This window comes from Raphanus sativus, chromosome 5, assembly GCF_000801105.2.
Source record: "Raphanus sativus cultivar WK10039 chromosome 5, ASM80110v3, whole genome shotgun sequence".
In the NCBI taxonomy this organism is placed as follows: domain Eukaryota; kingdom Viridiplantae; phylum Streptophyta; class Magnoliopsida; order Brassicales; family Brassicaceae; genus Raphanus; species Raphanus sativus.
Window position 1 is genome coordinate 33,048,853 of NC_079515.1, and position 17,921 is coordinate 33,066,773.

The 17,921-nt window shown below is 35.3% G+C and overlaps 4 protein-coding genes across 5 annotated transcripts; 3 read left to right on the forward strand and 1 right to left on the reverse strand.

Annotated features, from left to right (window-relative positions):
- Positions 1-125: 125 nt before the first annotated feature.
- Positions 126-2,615, forward strand: LOC108856924 (magnesium transporter MRS2-2-like). Of its 2 annotated transcripts, XM_018630828.2 has the most exons (11): positions 126-554; positions 631-660; positions 876-1,029; positions 1,134-1,255; positions 1,334-1,408; positions 1,486-1,704; positions 1,796-1,840; positions 1,923-1,967; positions 2,045-2,074; positions 2,158-2,277; positions 2,355-2,615. In XM_018630828.2, exons 1-11 carry the CDS (start codon positions 300-302, stop codon positions 2,439-2,441), a joined length of 1,182 nt encoding a protein of 393 aa, XP_018486330.2. In that variant the 5' UTR covers positions 126-299; the 3' UTR covers positions 2,442-2,615. The 2 variants fall into 2 exon arrangements, 1 of the variants encoding a protein (XP_018486330.2); XR_008934511.1 differs by lacking the exon at positions 2,355-2,615 and having other exon boundaries at positions 1,796-1,838; positions 1,920-1,967; positions 2,158-2,229.
- A 2,059-nt stretch (positions 2,616-4,674) lies between these two features.
- Positions 4,675-7,944, forward strand: LOC108862994 (uncharacterized). Its single transcript, XM_018637279.2, has 2 exons — positions 4,675-4,877; positions 5,726-7,944. Exon 2 carries the CDS (start codon positions 5,892-5,894, stop codon positions 7,707-7,709), a length of 1,818 nt encoding a protein of 605 aa, XP_018492781.1. The 5' UTR covers positions 4,675-4,877; positions 5,726-5,891; the 3' UTR covers positions 7,710-7,944.
- A 2,468-nt stretch (positions 7,945-10,412) lies between these two features.
- Positions 10,413-13,161, forward strand: LOC108860628 (uncharacterized). Its single transcript, XM_018634493.2, has 7 exons — positions 10,413-10,501; positions 10,883-10,933; positions 11,017-11,072; positions 11,195-11,614; positions 11,828-11,914; positions 12,001-12,132; positions 12,219-13,161. The coding sequence occupies exons 4-7, from the start codon at positions 11,204-11,206 to the stop codon at positions 12,912-12,914; spliced, it is 1,326 nt and encodes a 441-aa protein (XP_018489995.1). The 5' UTR covers positions 10,413-10,501; positions 10,883-10,933; positions 11,017-11,072; positions 11,195-11,203; the 3' UTR covers positions 12,915-13,161.
- Positions 13,162-15,760: 2,599 nt separating this feature from the next.
- On the reverse strand, positions 15,761-17,602 carry LOC108859924 (NAC domain-containing protein 104). Its single transcript, XM_018633823.2, has 3 exons — positions 17,232-17,602; positions 16,231-16,511; positions 15,761-16,133 (listed from the first exon to the last, which is right to left on the reverse strand). Exons 1-3 carry the CDS (start codon positions 17,377-17,379, stop codon positions 15,996-15,998), a joined length of 567 nt encoding a protein of 188 aa, XP_018489325.1. The 5' UTR covers positions 17,380-17,602; the 3' UTR covers positions 15,761-15,995.
- Positions 17,603-17,921: the final 319 nt, after the last annotated feature.

A 17,921-nucleotide genomic window follows, 5' to 3' on the forward strand; every position in this document is an offset into this window, starting at 1 on the left:
TTAAAAAAATGCATAGACCAACCAAAAATCATGATCATCATAACCGGTTTAATTCGGTTATCTCCGGTTTGATTCAAAAATACATTTAACCTCTGTAACAGAACAGAAGTTCACGTTTCCTTTTTTGTCTGAAACTGTTAAAAATCTCTCCGGGCAAAACAAAACTAAAAAGGAGATCCGTAAGGAAAAAGATTTGCGAATATCTTTTTTTTTTTAATGAAAAAGGAGCAGCAAAGAGGAGGACGGTTCTTCCCTTTTCCGAATCTTGAGACGGCGACGGTGAGGAATTGTTTTCAGACATGGCGTTTAATAACAACGGGAACGTGTTCTTCGCGGCGGCGGATCCTCTGCAGGGGAAGAAGACGAAGCTTCAATCGTCTAGGAGTTGGGTTAGCATAGTCGAGACGGGGGAGAGTGAGACGCTCGATGTCGATAAGTATGCTATCATGCACCGTGTTCAGATCCACGCGCGTGATCTCCGGATTCTCGACCCGAATCTCTCTTACCCGTCTACTATTCTTGGCCGTGAGAGAGCCATTGTGTTGAATCTGGAGGTTAGGATTTGTTTAAATTTCTATCTAATTTTGGCTTTGCTTTGTTTCCAAGTTTGATTTGTTTGTGTGTATGCAGCATATCAAGGCGATTATCACTTCCGATGAGGTTAGTTTTTATCTTTATATAGTCACTTAGATTTCTAGGGTTTTTGGAGTAGTTTTTGATAGATCATTCACTTAGCTTTGACAGATTCCAGATAGAATTAGGGTTTGATTTTTGGTAAGAGAGTTAGGGTTTAGCATTCCCTAAATTAGGTTTCTTGCACGATGATTTGTGAATGAAGATAAACCTTCTTATCTCATCTTTTGTATTAATAACAGGTTTTGCTTAGGGATCCATCAGATGAGAATGTTATTCCGGTTCTCAAGGAGCTTGAAAGACGCTTACCTGTTGGAAACGAAGCACAGCTTGGTCAAGGAGATGGGAAAGAGAGCTCTGCTGCACATAATGACGCTGATGCTGGTGAAGAAGATGGTACTATTCATATTCACCCACAGACTCTTTAGCTTCTCAAACACTTGAATTTTTTTTTAATTTTTTTTTTGGTTTATTGAAATGTCATTCTTGTTACATTATAGATTCCCCTTTTGAGTTTCGAGCGCTGGAAGTTTTCTTGGAAGCAATCTGTAGCTTCTTAGCTGCAAGGACAACAGAGTTAGAAACAGCTGCTTATCCTGCTTTGGATGAGCTTACCTCTAAGGTAAAGCACACTCACTCAACGTTTATTATTGATCCAATTTTTAACTGTGTTTTTTAAAAAATAAAATTAATCTTGTAGATTAGTAGCCGTAACTTGGATAGAGTTCGGAAGTTGAAGAGTGCCATGACTCGGTTGACAGCTCGAGTTCAAAAGGTGAGGCAGTGTTATCTCTTAAAAGTTTGTAATATAAAATAAATAATAATTAAGAAACTTCATGGCCTTTTTTGTAGGTAAGAGATGAGCTCGAACAGTTGCTGGATGATGACGATGACATGGCGGAACTTTACCTTTCAAGGAAACTCTCTAGTGCTTCCTCAGCGTCTAGTAGTCCAAACTGCTATCTTACTTCCCCGACGATAGGTTCCAAGATTTCAAGAGCAAGCAGAGCGAGTCTAGCCACAGCTCGTGGGGATGAAAATGATGTTGAAGAACTTGAAATGTTGCTCGAGGTTTGCTTCTTAACTAACACAAAGTAGCAGTCTCTTATCTTTATCTTACCTATCTTGTGAAAGTCTAATGTTTTCGATATCTTTTTTACAGGCATACTTCATGCAAATCGACAGCACTTTGAACAGATTGACAACAGTTATGTTCTTGTTTCTTCTTGTGTTTTTTTTCTTAGTTCTTAAAAACTGTTCTTCTAACTCTCCTTTTTGTGTGGATGCAGCTACGTGAGTACATCGATGACACAGAGGATTACATTAACATCCAGGTAAACCCCAAAAACGAATCCTCTAATCTGAATTTTTTTTCGTTAACATCTTAAATCATTGATTTTTGTTTTTGCAGCTAGACAATCATCGTAATCAGCTGATCCAGGTAAGTGAATGTAGAAGATCGAAGTGTTTCTTTTTTTTATCATCTTCATTTCTCTTCTTGATCATCTTCAAAATATTTTGCAGTTGGAGCTTGTGTTAAGCTCTGGAACCGTTTGCTCAGCATTTTACTCTCTTGTCGCTGGGATCTTCGGGATGAACATTCCATACACATGGAATGATAACCATGGATACATGTTCAAATATGTAATGAAACCACATATATCTAGATTTTTATTGATAAAAGAAGTAAAAAAAATTAAAAAGCCTCGTTGTCTTTGCAGGTCGTGATCCTGACGGGAGCAATTTGTGTAATCTTGTTCACGTTCATAATGTCACACGCTCGGTACAAAGGGCTTGTGGGATCTTGATGTGCGAGTTTGGGCAGAGAGAGAGGGGTTTTATGGTTGGTTAGAGATAGTTTAAAGAGACTTCTAATTGTAAAGATGTGCTTTATATTACTCTACTACACATCGATTCCTTACAATTGAAGCATATTTAAAAATGTTTTTTTTAATATATAAAGAAAACAAGCTTTTGGTCCATGTTAGATTTTTCCCAAACTGTACAACTTTTGAGAATTTTGAGGTTAAAGAAACTAAAAGTATACATGTTGTTTCTATTTTAGTCTCTCCATGCTTTAGGTTTCTTATTTCCATGGAGAAGCAGAACAGTGAGAACACTCCACTTCCACACTACTCTTTGAGTTTTTGAGCTTCCACGAAGAGGGTTTGGGCTCAACATAGGCTAGACTTGGGCCGGACTTTAAGACTGTTATGTTGTTTCTATTTTAGTCTTCAGGGTTTAGGTGTCTGTTTTTTCATGGAAACAGAACACTCCACTAAACAACTTGTGTGTCTTGACTCTTGAGTTGAGTTCAGGGTTCTCTTCTTTGAAGAGTTTTTGGAAAGAAGGTAAGAGGACCTGGGCTGGACTTGGGCCTATTGTTGTTTATTTTCAATAAAATCAAATTCTGTAAAGTCCGTTGAGGATCCAGGTGATTTCACAGCAGTAGTAAGTAAACTTTATTTTATGCCATGCGAACCAACTTCCTAAACTCTATACATGAAGTCAGAACCTAAAACCTTGTCTAAAAATAATGCAACAATGCTTTCGTGTTTCCACATACACATTTTCGCCAAGATTTTATAGTATAAAGTAAAAGAAGGTAGTATAAAATATTGTGGACGTCAGCAAGTTTGCGTGGAGAGATGAGGACAAGGCCGAGTCGCTGACGGAATCGTCGACTCAATAATAAAATACTAATAAGATTCCTTTCATTTATTTCTTTTCTTATTGTACTTTTCTTCTAATATACTCTTTTTTTCTTTTGTTTCATATTCTAACATTTTTTCTTTTTACACAGAAAATGTCATTTTACAATTTAATGTAAATTATATTTATTTTAGTTGAAAATTAATCATAATCTGCACTATTTTTATAAACAATTTTATTTATCTCAAATACTATTAATCTGAGAAGTGTAGTTAATAACAATTTACATATATTTCGGCTATTTTTTTGATATATGTGAAAAATGTCAAAACAACAATTATTCAGAAATTGAGGGAATATTACTAAGCATAATTAGAATAATATGATAGATTCTTCCACTATGCAAGGAACCCATTGGCTGACGTAATAGGAATTGCCTCTTGGAACAACATAAAAATCAAATTTCACAATTAAAATAGTCTTCTTCTGTATGATGAGGGCCGTTGCTACTTCTCATTACACCACGACAACAAATGATATTAAAAATGGACCATAAATTTATATAAATAAAATAAATTGTGCATACTTGTCCTCTCACAGGCGCACATCTTACATTTTCCTCCCATAAATCAATTACATCTTCGGATTAAAACATGTAACCAAAACTATAAATATTTCCTTCTCGTGTGTGAGTTCGTGCTTGTTGTCTAAAAAATATATAGACACAAATTATAATCAGTGTTTATCCCTATTCTAACATATAGATCTAGATATAAGTACAAGTATAAAATAAAAAGAGAATCATAAATCAATTATTTCATATAAGCTTTACGCCACAAGTGCTTAGCATTTGGATAGTGGGATCTAATTCAAAAAATTTAATAATACTAGGTTACATGATGCCAGCTAATTCTATATTTTACTCCATATTCCTGGAGTAAAATATTGTTATTTCTGTCTCGTTTATAAGAATATCGACGCATACACTAACAACAAATAATAAAACATCATTAAGTTGGTAATACTCGGATCAGCTGATATATCATCATCAACTATGTTTAACTTTTGATGACATCATACGAAATTGGTAAGGAATCAGTTTTGACCGGTTAAGACGGTGTTCGGTTCTTTGTTATCAGAAGTGACTTGTCGCAACATCACCACTACCACTCGAATAAACAGAAGAAGAAAACAAGGGGCATACACGACTTTTCGCTAAAAGACGGCGTCGTTTTCATCGAAAAGCAAATTTAATGGATTTCCCAAAATAGAGCACTGTCGCATCCAATCAGAACCGTTACAACAGACTGAGAAAGAAGGTGTTTTAGGTAATTCCCATGGATTCTCTCTTACTCGCCGTTTATAAACGAGAAGAACCCGAAGCGTCCACGCTCGCTCTCTCTCATAAAATAATATCTCTCCTCTCTTTCTTTCTGTGTAGCCCGATAATATTTCGACACCTGTGTTGCTCACTCTCTTTTGTGTCTCCTCCTCTGTCTTCTTACCTAGATTTTGAGACGAGGAGATTCTCAGTTTCCAAGGGGTTTCTTTGCTCACATAACTTCTCCCTCTCCGTCTTTCAGATCCATCAGGTTTCTCATTTCTCCTTGTAGTAAAATTTTAGTTTTTTTTATTACATATCACTTGAGTAAATAAATGAATGCATGCCTTGTTTTGTTATTTTATTACCTGTTCTGGATTTTGCATATCTTCAGCTAGTTTCTGTAATTGTCTCAACTCTCAATACTCTTTTGAGGCTTTGTTCTTTCACCTTCAAGTTGTTAAATTTATGGAGTATGATTGAACTGTGTTGTCTTCTGTTGCATAAAGTTCTATACTTTATTGTGAATTTAGATCTTCTTCAGCCAAATTAAGAACTAGTAAAACGTAAATTCAGAATCTTTTGGTTATTTTATGGTGGTCTTTGATCTTTTTTTTTTGTCTTTGGGTCTTCATACTTATAGTGAAAAGTCCTGAGACATTGTTGTTATCACTTACCAAAAAAAGGTTTGACTTTGGAAGTTATGATGCAACTTATCAAAGTCTTAAATGATCTCTCAAACAATTCAGAATTTTTCTCTCTAGTTGTTTTGGTGTGTGACAATAATTAAAAGAATTTTACTTTTGTACTACTATTCTCTAAACCAATCTTATCTTATCCTTTCCTCCTTCATTTATGCTTACAAGGGATATATATATATGTACCATCAAGTTTCACTTTTACCCAAGGCCACAAAACGTTGTAACCATAAGTCACCCTTGTTTGGTGCTTAGTCCTTTTCAAGCACAGTTCTAACCAATTATTTGTTTGTACTTTGAATCTTTAACTCCCCTAAACTGCAATTTGTTTTTCACTGTTGACTCTTAATGCGTTTTTGATTATTAGTCTCATGTCACTGTAGCTTTTTTACTGAGTGAGATTCTTTTGTGACTACTGCAGAAAGGTGTTCTTGCTCTTGCTCACTCTCGAAGATGGACAGAGCAGACACGTGGGGGTTTGTCAGTGGTGGGAGATGTTTATATCTCAAGTTGCTTTTATGATTATAGCTTACAAGAGGTGTTCGTATAAGTACTAAGCGTATTCTGTTTCCTTCCGTCTTCTTCATATGGATTTGAACGAGAGTGGCCTTCACTTTTCTCTTGCCAACGGTATTGCAAAGCTCGACAGTTTCGGTGACACTGCTCTCAGCTTGAAATGCCTTGGAAGCACTCACAGCTACAACCATAAGCTCTGTTCTGATGTTTCTAGCTGTCCTGATGGTGGTTGCGGACTGGTTCTCGGCTTAGGTCCAACACCGCCCTCTTACTATTACAGTGTCAACAAAGTCTCAGCTTCTTCTGGGACTTTTCAAGAACTCTCATCAGGAGGTAACTCGATTCTGCAGCTCGGTCCTCCCGCTGTCACCAACATGGACACTTTCAGCGGCCTTGATTGTTCGTTGTTGACATATACAGAGACTGATGTCTCCCAAGCCGATGAGGGTTCTACCTCTGCTAAGCGATCAGGTGGCTATATGCCATCGCTTCTTTTCTCTCCAAGCGTTCAAAAACCTTCAAGAATGCAAGAGTATAGTCCACAGCTGAGCCATAACGAGTCAGAGTTCTCTTTAGGCGTTTCTTTCTCCGACAGGACGGTATCTGCAACAACATCTTCTCAGCACAGGACGACCAACCCTAAGAAGTGCAAGTTCATGGGATGTACCAAGGGAGCTAGAGGAGCATCGGGGCTCTGCATTGGCCACGGAGGTGGGCAGAGATGTCAAAAGCCAGGCTGCAACAAAGGCGCTGAGAGCAAAACCACTTTCTGCAAAGCTCACGGCGGAGGAAAGAGATGCCAGCACTTGGGATGCACGAAGAGCGCTGAAGGGAAAACAGACTTCTGTATATCTCACGGCGGTGGAAGACGCTGTGGGTTCCCTGAGGGGTGCGGTAAAGCCGCACGTGGCAAATCAGGGCTCTGCATCAAACACGGTGGTGGTAAAAGGTGTAGGATCGAAGGGTGTACAAGAAGTGCTGAGGGACAAGCTGGGCTTTGTATTTCACATGGTGGTGGGAGGCGTTGTCAGGCGTTAGAGTGTACAAAAGGTGCTCAAGGGAGTACAAACTACTGCAAAGCTCACGGCGGTGGGAAACGCTGCATATTTGCGGGATGTACTAAAGGAGCGGAAGGTAGTACTCCGCTCTGTAAAGCTCACGGTGGAGGGAAACGTTGTATGTTTGATGGAGGTGGGATCTGTCCTAAGAGTGTGCATGGTGGGACGAGTTTCTGCGTAGCTCATGGTGGTGGGAAGAGATGTGTTGTGGCAGGGTGTACGAAGAGCGCTCGTGGGAGGACTGATTGTTGTGTGAAGCATGGTGGTGGGAAACGGTGCAAGTCTATTGGGTGTGAGAAGAGTGCGCAAGGTAGCACTGACTTCTGCAAGGCGCATGGTGGAGGTAAACGGTGTTCTTGGGGAGGAGAGTGGAAATGCGAGAAGTTTGCTAGAGGGAAGAGTGGTTTATGCGCTGCGCATAACAGTATGGCTCAGGAGAAAGGTGGAAGCCAGATTGGTTTGATTGGTCCTGGACTTTTCCGTGGCCTTGTCTCTACCTCTTCCCAAACTACTACTACTACTACAACTGATCATTCTCAGTCTGGAGTCAGTGTGGTGTCTGACTGCACGGACTCCATTGATCGTTCAAACCAGATGCAGTATCATCACGAGAAAAGACAGAAGGTGATGATACCAATGCAGGTTCTTGTGCCTCCATCGATGAAATCTTTAAGCTTCACAGACGCTGAGGAGCCAGAAAGGGAAACAAACAACAACAGTAGGAGCAGCAACGGGAGGAACATCTTTGACTTTATGATTCCGGAGGAGAGAGTTCATGGCGGTGGGCTAATGTCTCTGCTTAATGGCAGCATGAAACAGACACTCCGTTGATGGGACTTGAAAGCTTTCTCTACTGCTGAGTTTGTGTGAGAGGGATAGCTCATCAGCAAAAAAGCTAAAGAATCTGTGTAAAGCTTTATGCAATATGTATAGTTTACCTTTGTCTCTTTGGTCGTTTGTATATTCATGGGTCTGGTGTTTTTGTATGGTCTTGACTCTACCATCTAGTCGATGGCTCGAACCCAAGTTTTCATTATTAATTTGGAATGTTGCAATGTAGTACAAAGTGTTCTTAATTCTTATTGTTTTCTTTTTCTCAAAAAAATCTTATTGTTTTCTTGTTAGGTTTTGATTGGCAAGGCTGATAAAGCTATGATATATTCACAGTAATGCATTTAATTGGTAGCAATAAATTATTTATGTTTAAAGTCATATAAAATAAACTATGATATATAATTTGTTTATTTCCAAATCAATAGATACATTTTTTATTTTTGTTATTGAAAATAATGAATCAGATTTAATTAAATATGCTAATTTATATTTTAAATTAAATGTGAAATTTTTTCTTCATAATTTAAAATATTTAAATTATAAATATATCTTTAAATATAAATTTAATCTTTAGACATGAACATAATTAATTTTAATACTATTATTAAATAGAATAAATTAATTATATAAATTATTTAATTTTTATGTATTTTAAATCAATTTACTAGATTTTCACCCGCCCTTAAAAGGGCGGGTAATTTTTTCTTTTAATTTTTATTTATTGTTTTTTCTTTCTGATTATATTTGTGTGTTTTGTAATCATATTTGTGTATAAATTTAATCAAAATATATTTTATTAAATAATAACAATTTAAAAATTAATCTGGTATGTGCATGGTTAAGGCTGGGTTGCGGGTCGAACTCACCCCGCTGATCTGCCAACCCGCGGATTTTCAATTTTGTTTTGGTTAAAATATAACCTGCACAACCTGCAAACAAATAATTTTGTACTTGCACCCGCTCTCTTAATTTTGTGGTTATCCGCGGGTTATATATATTTTAAAAATAATTATTTATTATTATAAAAAATATCTTTATATTAAAAACTTATACATGAGTTAAATTTTAAATTATTATTTTTAAATTCCTATATTTTTAAAAAATATTTAATTTTTTACTTTTATTTTTTAAATACTTTGTGGGTCGACGGGTAGCCGCGATCCAAAATCTACCAACCCACATTCACCCGCATAAAATATTTATAACCCGCATCCTCAAATCGATTTGTCAAATAGTTGGACCAAACTTATGATCCGTCCTTAAAAGGACAATTATATTTTTGTTTTATTTTTTTAAGAAATATATTTGTTTTAATTTGAAAATTCAGTATATTCTGTGTTTTACCTTTTTGAGAAATTTAATTTTTATATGTGTGTTATTTTTTGTAATCATATTTGTATTTAATATTAGTTTAATATAATTTTTGGTTACTATGTTAAATATGTCAAGTTGTATGATTATACATTTGTACCACATACATATAAGAGATTATTTTAAATTTTTATTTATAAAATTTTCAATATATTAGAAAATGGTGTATGACAAATAAAAATAAAATAATATACTAATGTATAGTTATACATTAGTAAAACATGAAGAAAATATTTGAATGTAGTTACGTTTGATCACTTTTCAAAGGGCAGTATATGGTACGTTAATTGTTAAAGGGCATAAAATATTTGAATGTGGTTACGTTTGTATCACTTTCAAAATAAAATAATATATTAATCTGTTCGATTATGATCACTTTTCCTGACATTAAATATTTGATTAGAGGTGATTACGTTTTCTTTTAAAAAAAATCAAGGTGGTTACACTTTTTAGATGCAGTTATAATTAGTTAATATTAATGTTATGCAGTTATATTTTAGATGTAGTTATAAAATTTTAAAAATGGACACAACTAATATCAATGGGGCATACTTCAACTTTAATAGTATTGATACATTAAACTAAATCTGGTAAAATAACGTCAACAAACAATATTGTTTGTTGGGACTCATTTCTGAAACACTCGTAGAAGTGGATGTTTTCTACGTTCTTTTTTTTTGGTAAAATGTTTTCTACATTTTCTTTATATTTTTCGAAAGATTAAGATATGTATATCGATGAAGATATGTGGCCTGAATCAAAAGCTTCATCAATGAAGAATCAACGATGACAAATTAATCACATAATTACCATTAAAGAAAACCCTAACAATAGTGTATTTAATGCAAGTTATGTAATAATCCATATAAATGCAAAGTTAAATTCAAAAAGGTAATGCGATATTGTGGGCTTAAATAACGTGAAGGCCTATTAATGATTATTAAAGGTTAGAGATAATGTTAATCTCAATGGCATGAAGAGTAATTATTAAGATAAATTAATGGTTAATTTTCAAATGTACTTCAGTTTTAATAGATTAGATTTTACCAAAAACTTTAAATGAAAATATTTGAATGTATCTTCTGAATGTTTTTTTAAAATACATTTCTAATAATTGTTCACTGAATAATAGTAAGAATGCCACTTAAACCGGAGCTTATTGGGTTGAACTGTGAAGTCGTTTTCGGTTTATTTCAATTTGACCGGTTCTGTGGAAAGGGTTAGACACTCTCCGTCAAATGGACCCACGGAACGTTTACCGCCGTTATCTTTACCGGTAGGTGTATATATACACAGACGTTAACCACATTCGTTCGTCTTTTCGAATCAGAAACTTTCCCTCTTCTCTGGAGCGAGAGAGAGCTTCGCTCTGCTATAGAAACAGAGGAGCACTAGTTAGCTTACTCGTTTTCTCTAAGGTATGCGATTCTCGATTCCTTTTCCATTTTCCGAGATTTAGATCTTTTCTCATTCTGTGATTCGATCGATTGCGCTTTTCTCCGTCGCCGATTCTTCTTTCTACACCTCGATTTTGAATCTGCGATCCGATGGTTGTTATTCTTCTTCCTATTTCGTTCTCGCGTTCGATTTCTTAAAGCTGTGATGAACTTCGGTAAAAACTTTCCTGGAAAGTTTGCGTAGTCTCGTGAATCTTCATCGCCAATTTTGGCGGGAAAATGTTGTTTCTTAACTGAAACGATGCTCTTCATTCACAGAAGTTTTGACCTTGTTGCTTTTTGATTCTCGTGATTTGTTTGTTTCCCCGATTTGAATGGATTTGCGTTTTTTACATTCTTCAGATTTGTTAAAAAATTTCTCGGAAAGCTTCAGCGACTGTGGGGAGAAAACAAGTAACGATCTTATATCCACGTGGCTTTTTGTTCTTATGCTTTTGATTCTCGAGTTGAAATGGATTGCGTTTTACATTCTTCAGAGATTTGTTGAACTTTCTCGGAAAGCTTTTAGCAACAGGGGAGAAACAGAGAACAAGTAAGGATTTCTTTTTTTTTTTCTGGTGATTTTGTTGTTTAATTGCAAACCTTCTGGTGATTTTGACGGAAAAAAATTAAGTTTCTTGTGCTTCAAGCAATCTTGTATTCTCTACAACGTAGGGACCTAAAATGGAGAAAGACGAGTCATTTGTGTACAACGAGGTGGTGGAGGAGGAGCAGAGTCCCCAAAGCAACCAGACGTGGCCGATGGATATGATCCGGCAGAGACGTTTCCAACACAAAATGTCGTCTCTTTTGAGTCCGGCGACTCCTAAGAGGAACTACAGCGTTAGCAATGCCAAGTCACTCCTCAAGAAGTACTCAAAGTCTGATCCAATCCCTCGTCGTAAGCGCTTTCCGGTTTCATGCTCCGATGAGGGAGTCTTGATGGATGGTGTTCTGGTCACATCAGCCTCTGAGAAGAAAGCTTCAGATTCACCTTCTAGATTGAGCTCTCTTGGACGATCTCCACGTTCTTCACTTGTCCGGAGTCAACATAAGAATAGCAGCAGCCCTAGGAGCCTATCTGGAGGAAACCAGGTAAAACATCCTTTCTTCTATATTGTTTCCGTTACTTTGTCTGTGATACTAGAGTTGCTAGGCGTTAGTGATTTGATATGGCTTTTGAGGACTGTTAGAAACTTCAAGTAAGATGAAGCTAAAGCCGCATCAAGTTGAAAATGTCTAATGTCTTACTACCATAACTAGGCTCATGTTCTCACGCGTTGAAGTGTTTGCCTTGTGATTTCGCAGGAGGATACCACTCGGTCTAAGACTTCTTCAGGTGGGAAAGTGAAGATGTTGGCAGATAGTCCTTGCACAAAACTAGAGACACCAAAGGTTTGGCTTCAGTACACTTTTCTTTGTCAAGGTCTCTCACGAATCTCAAAAACGGTCTTCATTTGGTTTAGCTTGTGTTCTCACAGGCTGCTAATCCTTCAACTCTGAAAGCTACTGCCGAACCATTCACCTTCACACCGAGACCTTCACAAGGACTAGCTTCTCCCCTCCCAGTCCGGCAACTTCCATTTGACCATGGTCCACGTATTCAATGGGTTGTAAGTAAATCTCAACCCAAATTTTTTCGTTGCAGAAACGTAATCTGAGACAACAATTGACGCTTTACGTGATTATCATCATGCAGAATCCGCCTCCTCACCATCAGCTGCGTCCGAGATATGGTCATTTATACCTGCCTCCAAGCTACACTTACCCGAGATCTCTACAAGTTCCTGACCTCTATCCCACACATTACCCATTCAGGTCTCCAAGACCCATTGGCTACCAAATGGGTCAGGACCCCAGAATCATCTCACTACTTCCCACAACACCTCTCTCTACAAACACCAGCAAGCCACCTGTTCACACTCCCATATCTACTACCTCTACAGCCAATCTCAGCACCGGTACTACAACACATGACTCAAGACTAGACTCTTCGCTTTCTGCTGATGGAGGACCTGAAACAGTGATCCAAACTCAAGACTCTTCGTCACCTTCTGATGAGCTTGAAACGATGACACAGAAACAAGGCTTGTTGTCACCTTCGGATGAGCTTGTCACGATGGCTGCTGCTGAGCTCAAAACATCAACTCAGAAACCAGGCTTTTCACCTTCTGCTGGACTTGGACTTGAAACTATGATGACAGAGAAAGACTGGTCACCTTCTGACGATGGACTCCCAACACCCACAGAAGAAGCTCAAACTGACTTTATGAAACCACAGGACAGAGTTCTCCCAGATGACGCTTTCCAGCATTACATATATCGAAAGAGACTGCCAGTATTCACTCAGATTTGCTCTGATGACGCAGAAGGGTGTGATGATGCCAGCCATTAGGCCCATACTGTCTTGCAAACTCTGTGAACAAGGTTTCCGCTTCCTCAACCTAAACCGCAGGTAACACTCTGTTCATATGAACTCCTTTCCCATCCATTAAACTTTTCAGATTCTCATAAAAGAACTAAATATCATTTTGGTTACAAATTCAAAGAAAGATAGATAATACAAGTCCATAGAATATATACAGATATATGCACTCTTTTCTAATCAAATGCATCTTCTAATGTTTTATCCCATTGATGAATTCAAAGCAGAACCAATTAAACCATGGTTTTGATTTTACTTCTAGGTGACTCGAGCACAACTATTTATGTAGAACCAAACTCATATGTTGATATATATTAGATTCTATGCGAGTAGTTGTGCTCGAGCCACATAGAACCAACATCATATGTTTATTCATTTAATGGTTAGAACTTTAGAAACCCATATGTTGATATATTAGATTTAACATTTTTTCACTGAATTATTTAGTTTTATTGTTATGAAATTGTTATTCCAGAAACAACAAAACTATGAACCTCACCACAGCCAAACTATACAATGGTTTAAATCCCATCACCCTCTTTCAACGTAAAATCTTTCCTCCTCTAGTTTTTATTGCATTTTATTATTTATTTATGTGCGCAAGGTGCTTGCATCATGCATGAGTCAGTGCTTGTTAAGCAAGCACCCATTAAAATAAAATTGAAAAATATAAAATAGACGTAGAAAGATAATGTTGCTTGGCTCGGGAACAAAAAACAACTACTAAACCCCATCAAATATCTATAGATAGAGAGGCTATAACTTGGAGAAAAAGGCTCTTGATTGCCAAACTCTTATAAACAATCAACAAAACACCAATCGTACTACCCGACCGGATCAGGTTTAGGCCACACGTACATAAAATGTAGATGTCACACTTGAGAAATTATGTACTTCAACAGAATTTGCTTTTAATATAAATTTGTATTTTTAAATTGTAAGCTTTTTTGAATCTATCTTATTAAAACTCAAGTACAAAATCATTTTGTTTGGTTACTTGGATAAGAGTATTAAAAAAAATTGGTGTGTTTGAAAACATGGATTGTAGTCTTTTAAAAAAAATTAATTTTGTTTAGAAACAAAAATAGTAGTATTAAACAGAAAAAATAATGGGCTTAAGTTATTAAGTCTATTATAAAAGAATGTTGTCAATATATATATAAGAAAAATACAATACAAAGCCCAATTTGAAATACCAACTCAAATTATGGTTTTTATATTTCATATTAAGTTTTTAAAATATAATATATGTAATTATTTATATGATGATACGTATTAAATACTATTAATTATATGATTACTTATATGATGGTACATATAAAATACGATTAATTATATGATAAAATTATACGATATATAATAATCACTAAGGATGGGTTTTCAGACATCCATACGGGTTTGGTTCTGATCGGTTTGTGTTTCGGGTTTTCGAGGTCAAAGATTTCAGTCCTATTAAGATGTTTCTAAATTTTTGTTTGAGTTTGATTCGGATCTTTGCGGGTTTGAGTTTGGATAACCTATTTAAATTATTTTTAAAGTTTTAAATCACTATATATTTTAAATTTCTCAAAATCTATAAATAAAGTAATATATTACCTATAAATTTAAATAACATATGTCAGAATACCTAAGCTTAACATATCAATTGGTTTGATTTAAAATTTTGGATATGAAATCAATAATTATTTTAAGTATTTTTGGTGATTTGAGTATACTTTAACTATTTCAGATATTTGTTTTTGACTATCTATATACATTTTCAAGTATTTTAAACCAATTTAAAGTATCATTCTTGATGTTTTATATACGCTAAATATAAAAATAATTAATATATAAGTATATAAATCTATTTTTAGATAATTTCAGGTACACGAATACTTCGGTTCGGATCCAATTCGGTTCTCTAACTAACAAAATTTTGAATAATTCGAATATTTAATCAATTTATGTTCAGGTTTGGTACTATATTTATGGATTGGTATCAGTTCTGTTTCTCGGATTCATTTGCCAAACCCTAATAATTACATGAAAAACAAATATCATCATATTTTTTAAAATATACATCCGAGGAGGTGCAGAGATCAAAGTATATAATCATTTATTTTAACAACAAGCCAAATAAATATGTTGATTAAAGAGCGAATAAAATAAAACTAGAGAAATACATAGTTTACCAGAGACTGTGTCGAATTTATTATAAAGAAAATTTTATTAAAATAAATAAATTCAATAATTACAAACAAATAATATATTTTATAAAAGTGAAAATAATACCCGCGCTTTCGAAGCACGGATCAAAATCTAATTGTCTTTGAAAACTTAGCACTGACTCATCAGAAAAAGAATTTTATTACTATGTGCTCAAAAGAAAAGTCAGTTTGGTCTCTATAACTTTTTAAACACTATTAGCCTTTTCCCATGATTATTCGCCAACATGAGGGTCTTATTTTTTTAAGCCTCACTTGCATGCATCCAGTGGTAACATAATCATTACATTTCCTATACAAAAAAGTTTTAGTGTTTTGGATCTTGTTAGTCAAAACTTTAATCCGTTTCTACCAAGAAAAATATATTTAAGTTAATACTCCTATTGTTCAAATCAAAGGATGTTAAGTAGGCTGTAAATTCATCCCAGGCTAGTATATCTGATTTTCCTTCCAACCATAGGTATATTTAGGCAAAAGACGAGATATATATATATATATATATATATAAATTTAAAGTAATATTGGGAAACCTATAATAATCGATAATTTTAGCGTTATGATTGAACTATTTGCTCATTTCTCCACATATAAGAAAGCATAGCCAATCTAGTATTAAAAAGATATATTGAATTAGAAAATAAAATAAAATAAAATACAACAAGACTATAGCTTCTGCCTTTGTATTTGCTTCTTGCTTGCAAATTTGGGGATTGCTAATCTTACAACATATAACTTGTAAGAATGATGTCATTCTCATTCTCCTTTTCTATTTTCTTTTTGGTACATAAATGTTTTAGAAATAATTACCCACTAAACCTTTTCATTTTAGGTGCTTTTGTCTTTATCACGGTAAGCTTACTTCGTCAAGATCATCTAAAGACAAAAACACTTCATCCAAACATGAGAGTTCTGTCCCATCATCATCCTCTTCCTCACTGCAATTTTGTTCATACACTCTGCATATCGCCCACTTGCTATAATCCTGCACACAAAGATATCCATGCCACGCTAAAGGTCAATTATATATATTAATTTTAGGTTTGACAACTTTAGGCTTATGAAACAGAAAGGGCATTTACGGTTTTGTGGCTAGAACTAGAAGAACCACGGCCTGATTTCTTTGAAGATCTCTTAGAGGAAGAAGAAGAATCTGGGAGGGAATATTCTTGCATGATCCAGTTAGTTTGAGAATCTCCAAGATAGAAAGTAAAATACTTTTTGATGCCAACTTTCTTGTGTGTGGAGCTTGTGAAGATTGGCTCGTCTATTCCCATTGATCCCCAATACCCATTGCTTGTCACTCTTTCTTGCGTCTTTCTACTATAGAAGTACCACTGCCTCCCTTCTCCCAAAGCTTTACCTATGATTATACGTAAAAAGATTAGCGTTAATCACATCACCACCATATAATCTTGAACCTAGAAAAACTTTAGACCAAATATTTGAATCTTTTTGTACTATCCAAAGTCTTTATTATATTGTGGTATGGTGAGAAACTATGCATGGTTAACTATTATGGTTCATTTCGATTTTTTAGCACGAACTCAGATTAGTCTGGATTTTGATCCATAAGTTTGATGGATATATAATAGTATAATTTAGTGTAAGATAAAATGTCATGGGTATTTTTTTTAATATATATCTACGTACATGACTTGGTGTGTGTGTAATATTTGTAAATGATGTGTATCATGAGATCGAATGATTGATATCGGCGCACATGTATGTGACTATGAAGAAAGCAATATCAATGATGGTTCACCAAATAGTGGATTCCTTCCAAGAGAATAAAAAGGAAATTTAATAGGTAGAGATTGGTACTATTAGTATTTGTGTGTATGGTAAGATTTGGTAACAACAACAATTCTTAAAACGAGCTACCCAACAAAAGTGTACTGCTACTAAAAGACAGAATGGCTACCTAAGTTGGTGACAACAATCAATTTATATCCTGTAATTTGGATCATCACACTTATATATGCCAAACTATACATATACTTACACGTATACATAGAGTCAGTTGTGAACGTATGCATGATACATATATGATATCTGAAAAGAGATGTGTGAGTGTATATACCGGGAAGGTCCCAAGGATCGTAAGGGTAAATATCGAGGTCGGGGATGACGTCAGGATGACAAGGCAAGAGCGAGGCTTTGCGCTGGAGAAAGTGGACGACGAGTTCTTCGTCCGTCGGAAAAAACCTGAATCCCGGTGGTAGATTCATTGATAACGATATTGATCTCAGTACTACTTCACATGTACATAAACATATATGTGGTTGCGTGTGTGTGTAGAAGAAGAAGATTAAATATGAAGAGAATAGATATGTAGAGAAGATGATGTGGAACCAGAGGAAGTGTGTGCAAGAAATTGAGGCATATATAAAAGATATAAAAAGGTGGAATTAGGAAGTCGTATTTTTATATTTGGCTTCTTTAATTCACTTGCACACACAATGCCTTTGTTTTTTTTTTTAAAGATATATAATGAAAAAGAAATGATAAATTTAGCTAAAAAAAAAGAAATGATAAAAGAACAACAAAGAAAATGATGGTACGTGGTAAAGATGGAAGCAAGTGCAGTGGAACTAAAGAAGAGAGGAGTAACCGATGTCAAAGGGGGCATTTGAATGCTTATTTTCCGAGAAGTCGTCGCCTTAAGTGGATCTTACAATGTTGGCTGCTGTTTTTCTTTTTGTTAAAAGGTTTTCTCTGCTTTTGATCTTTTTTTTAAAGTAATGCATAAAACAAGATTTCGTGTTTCCAT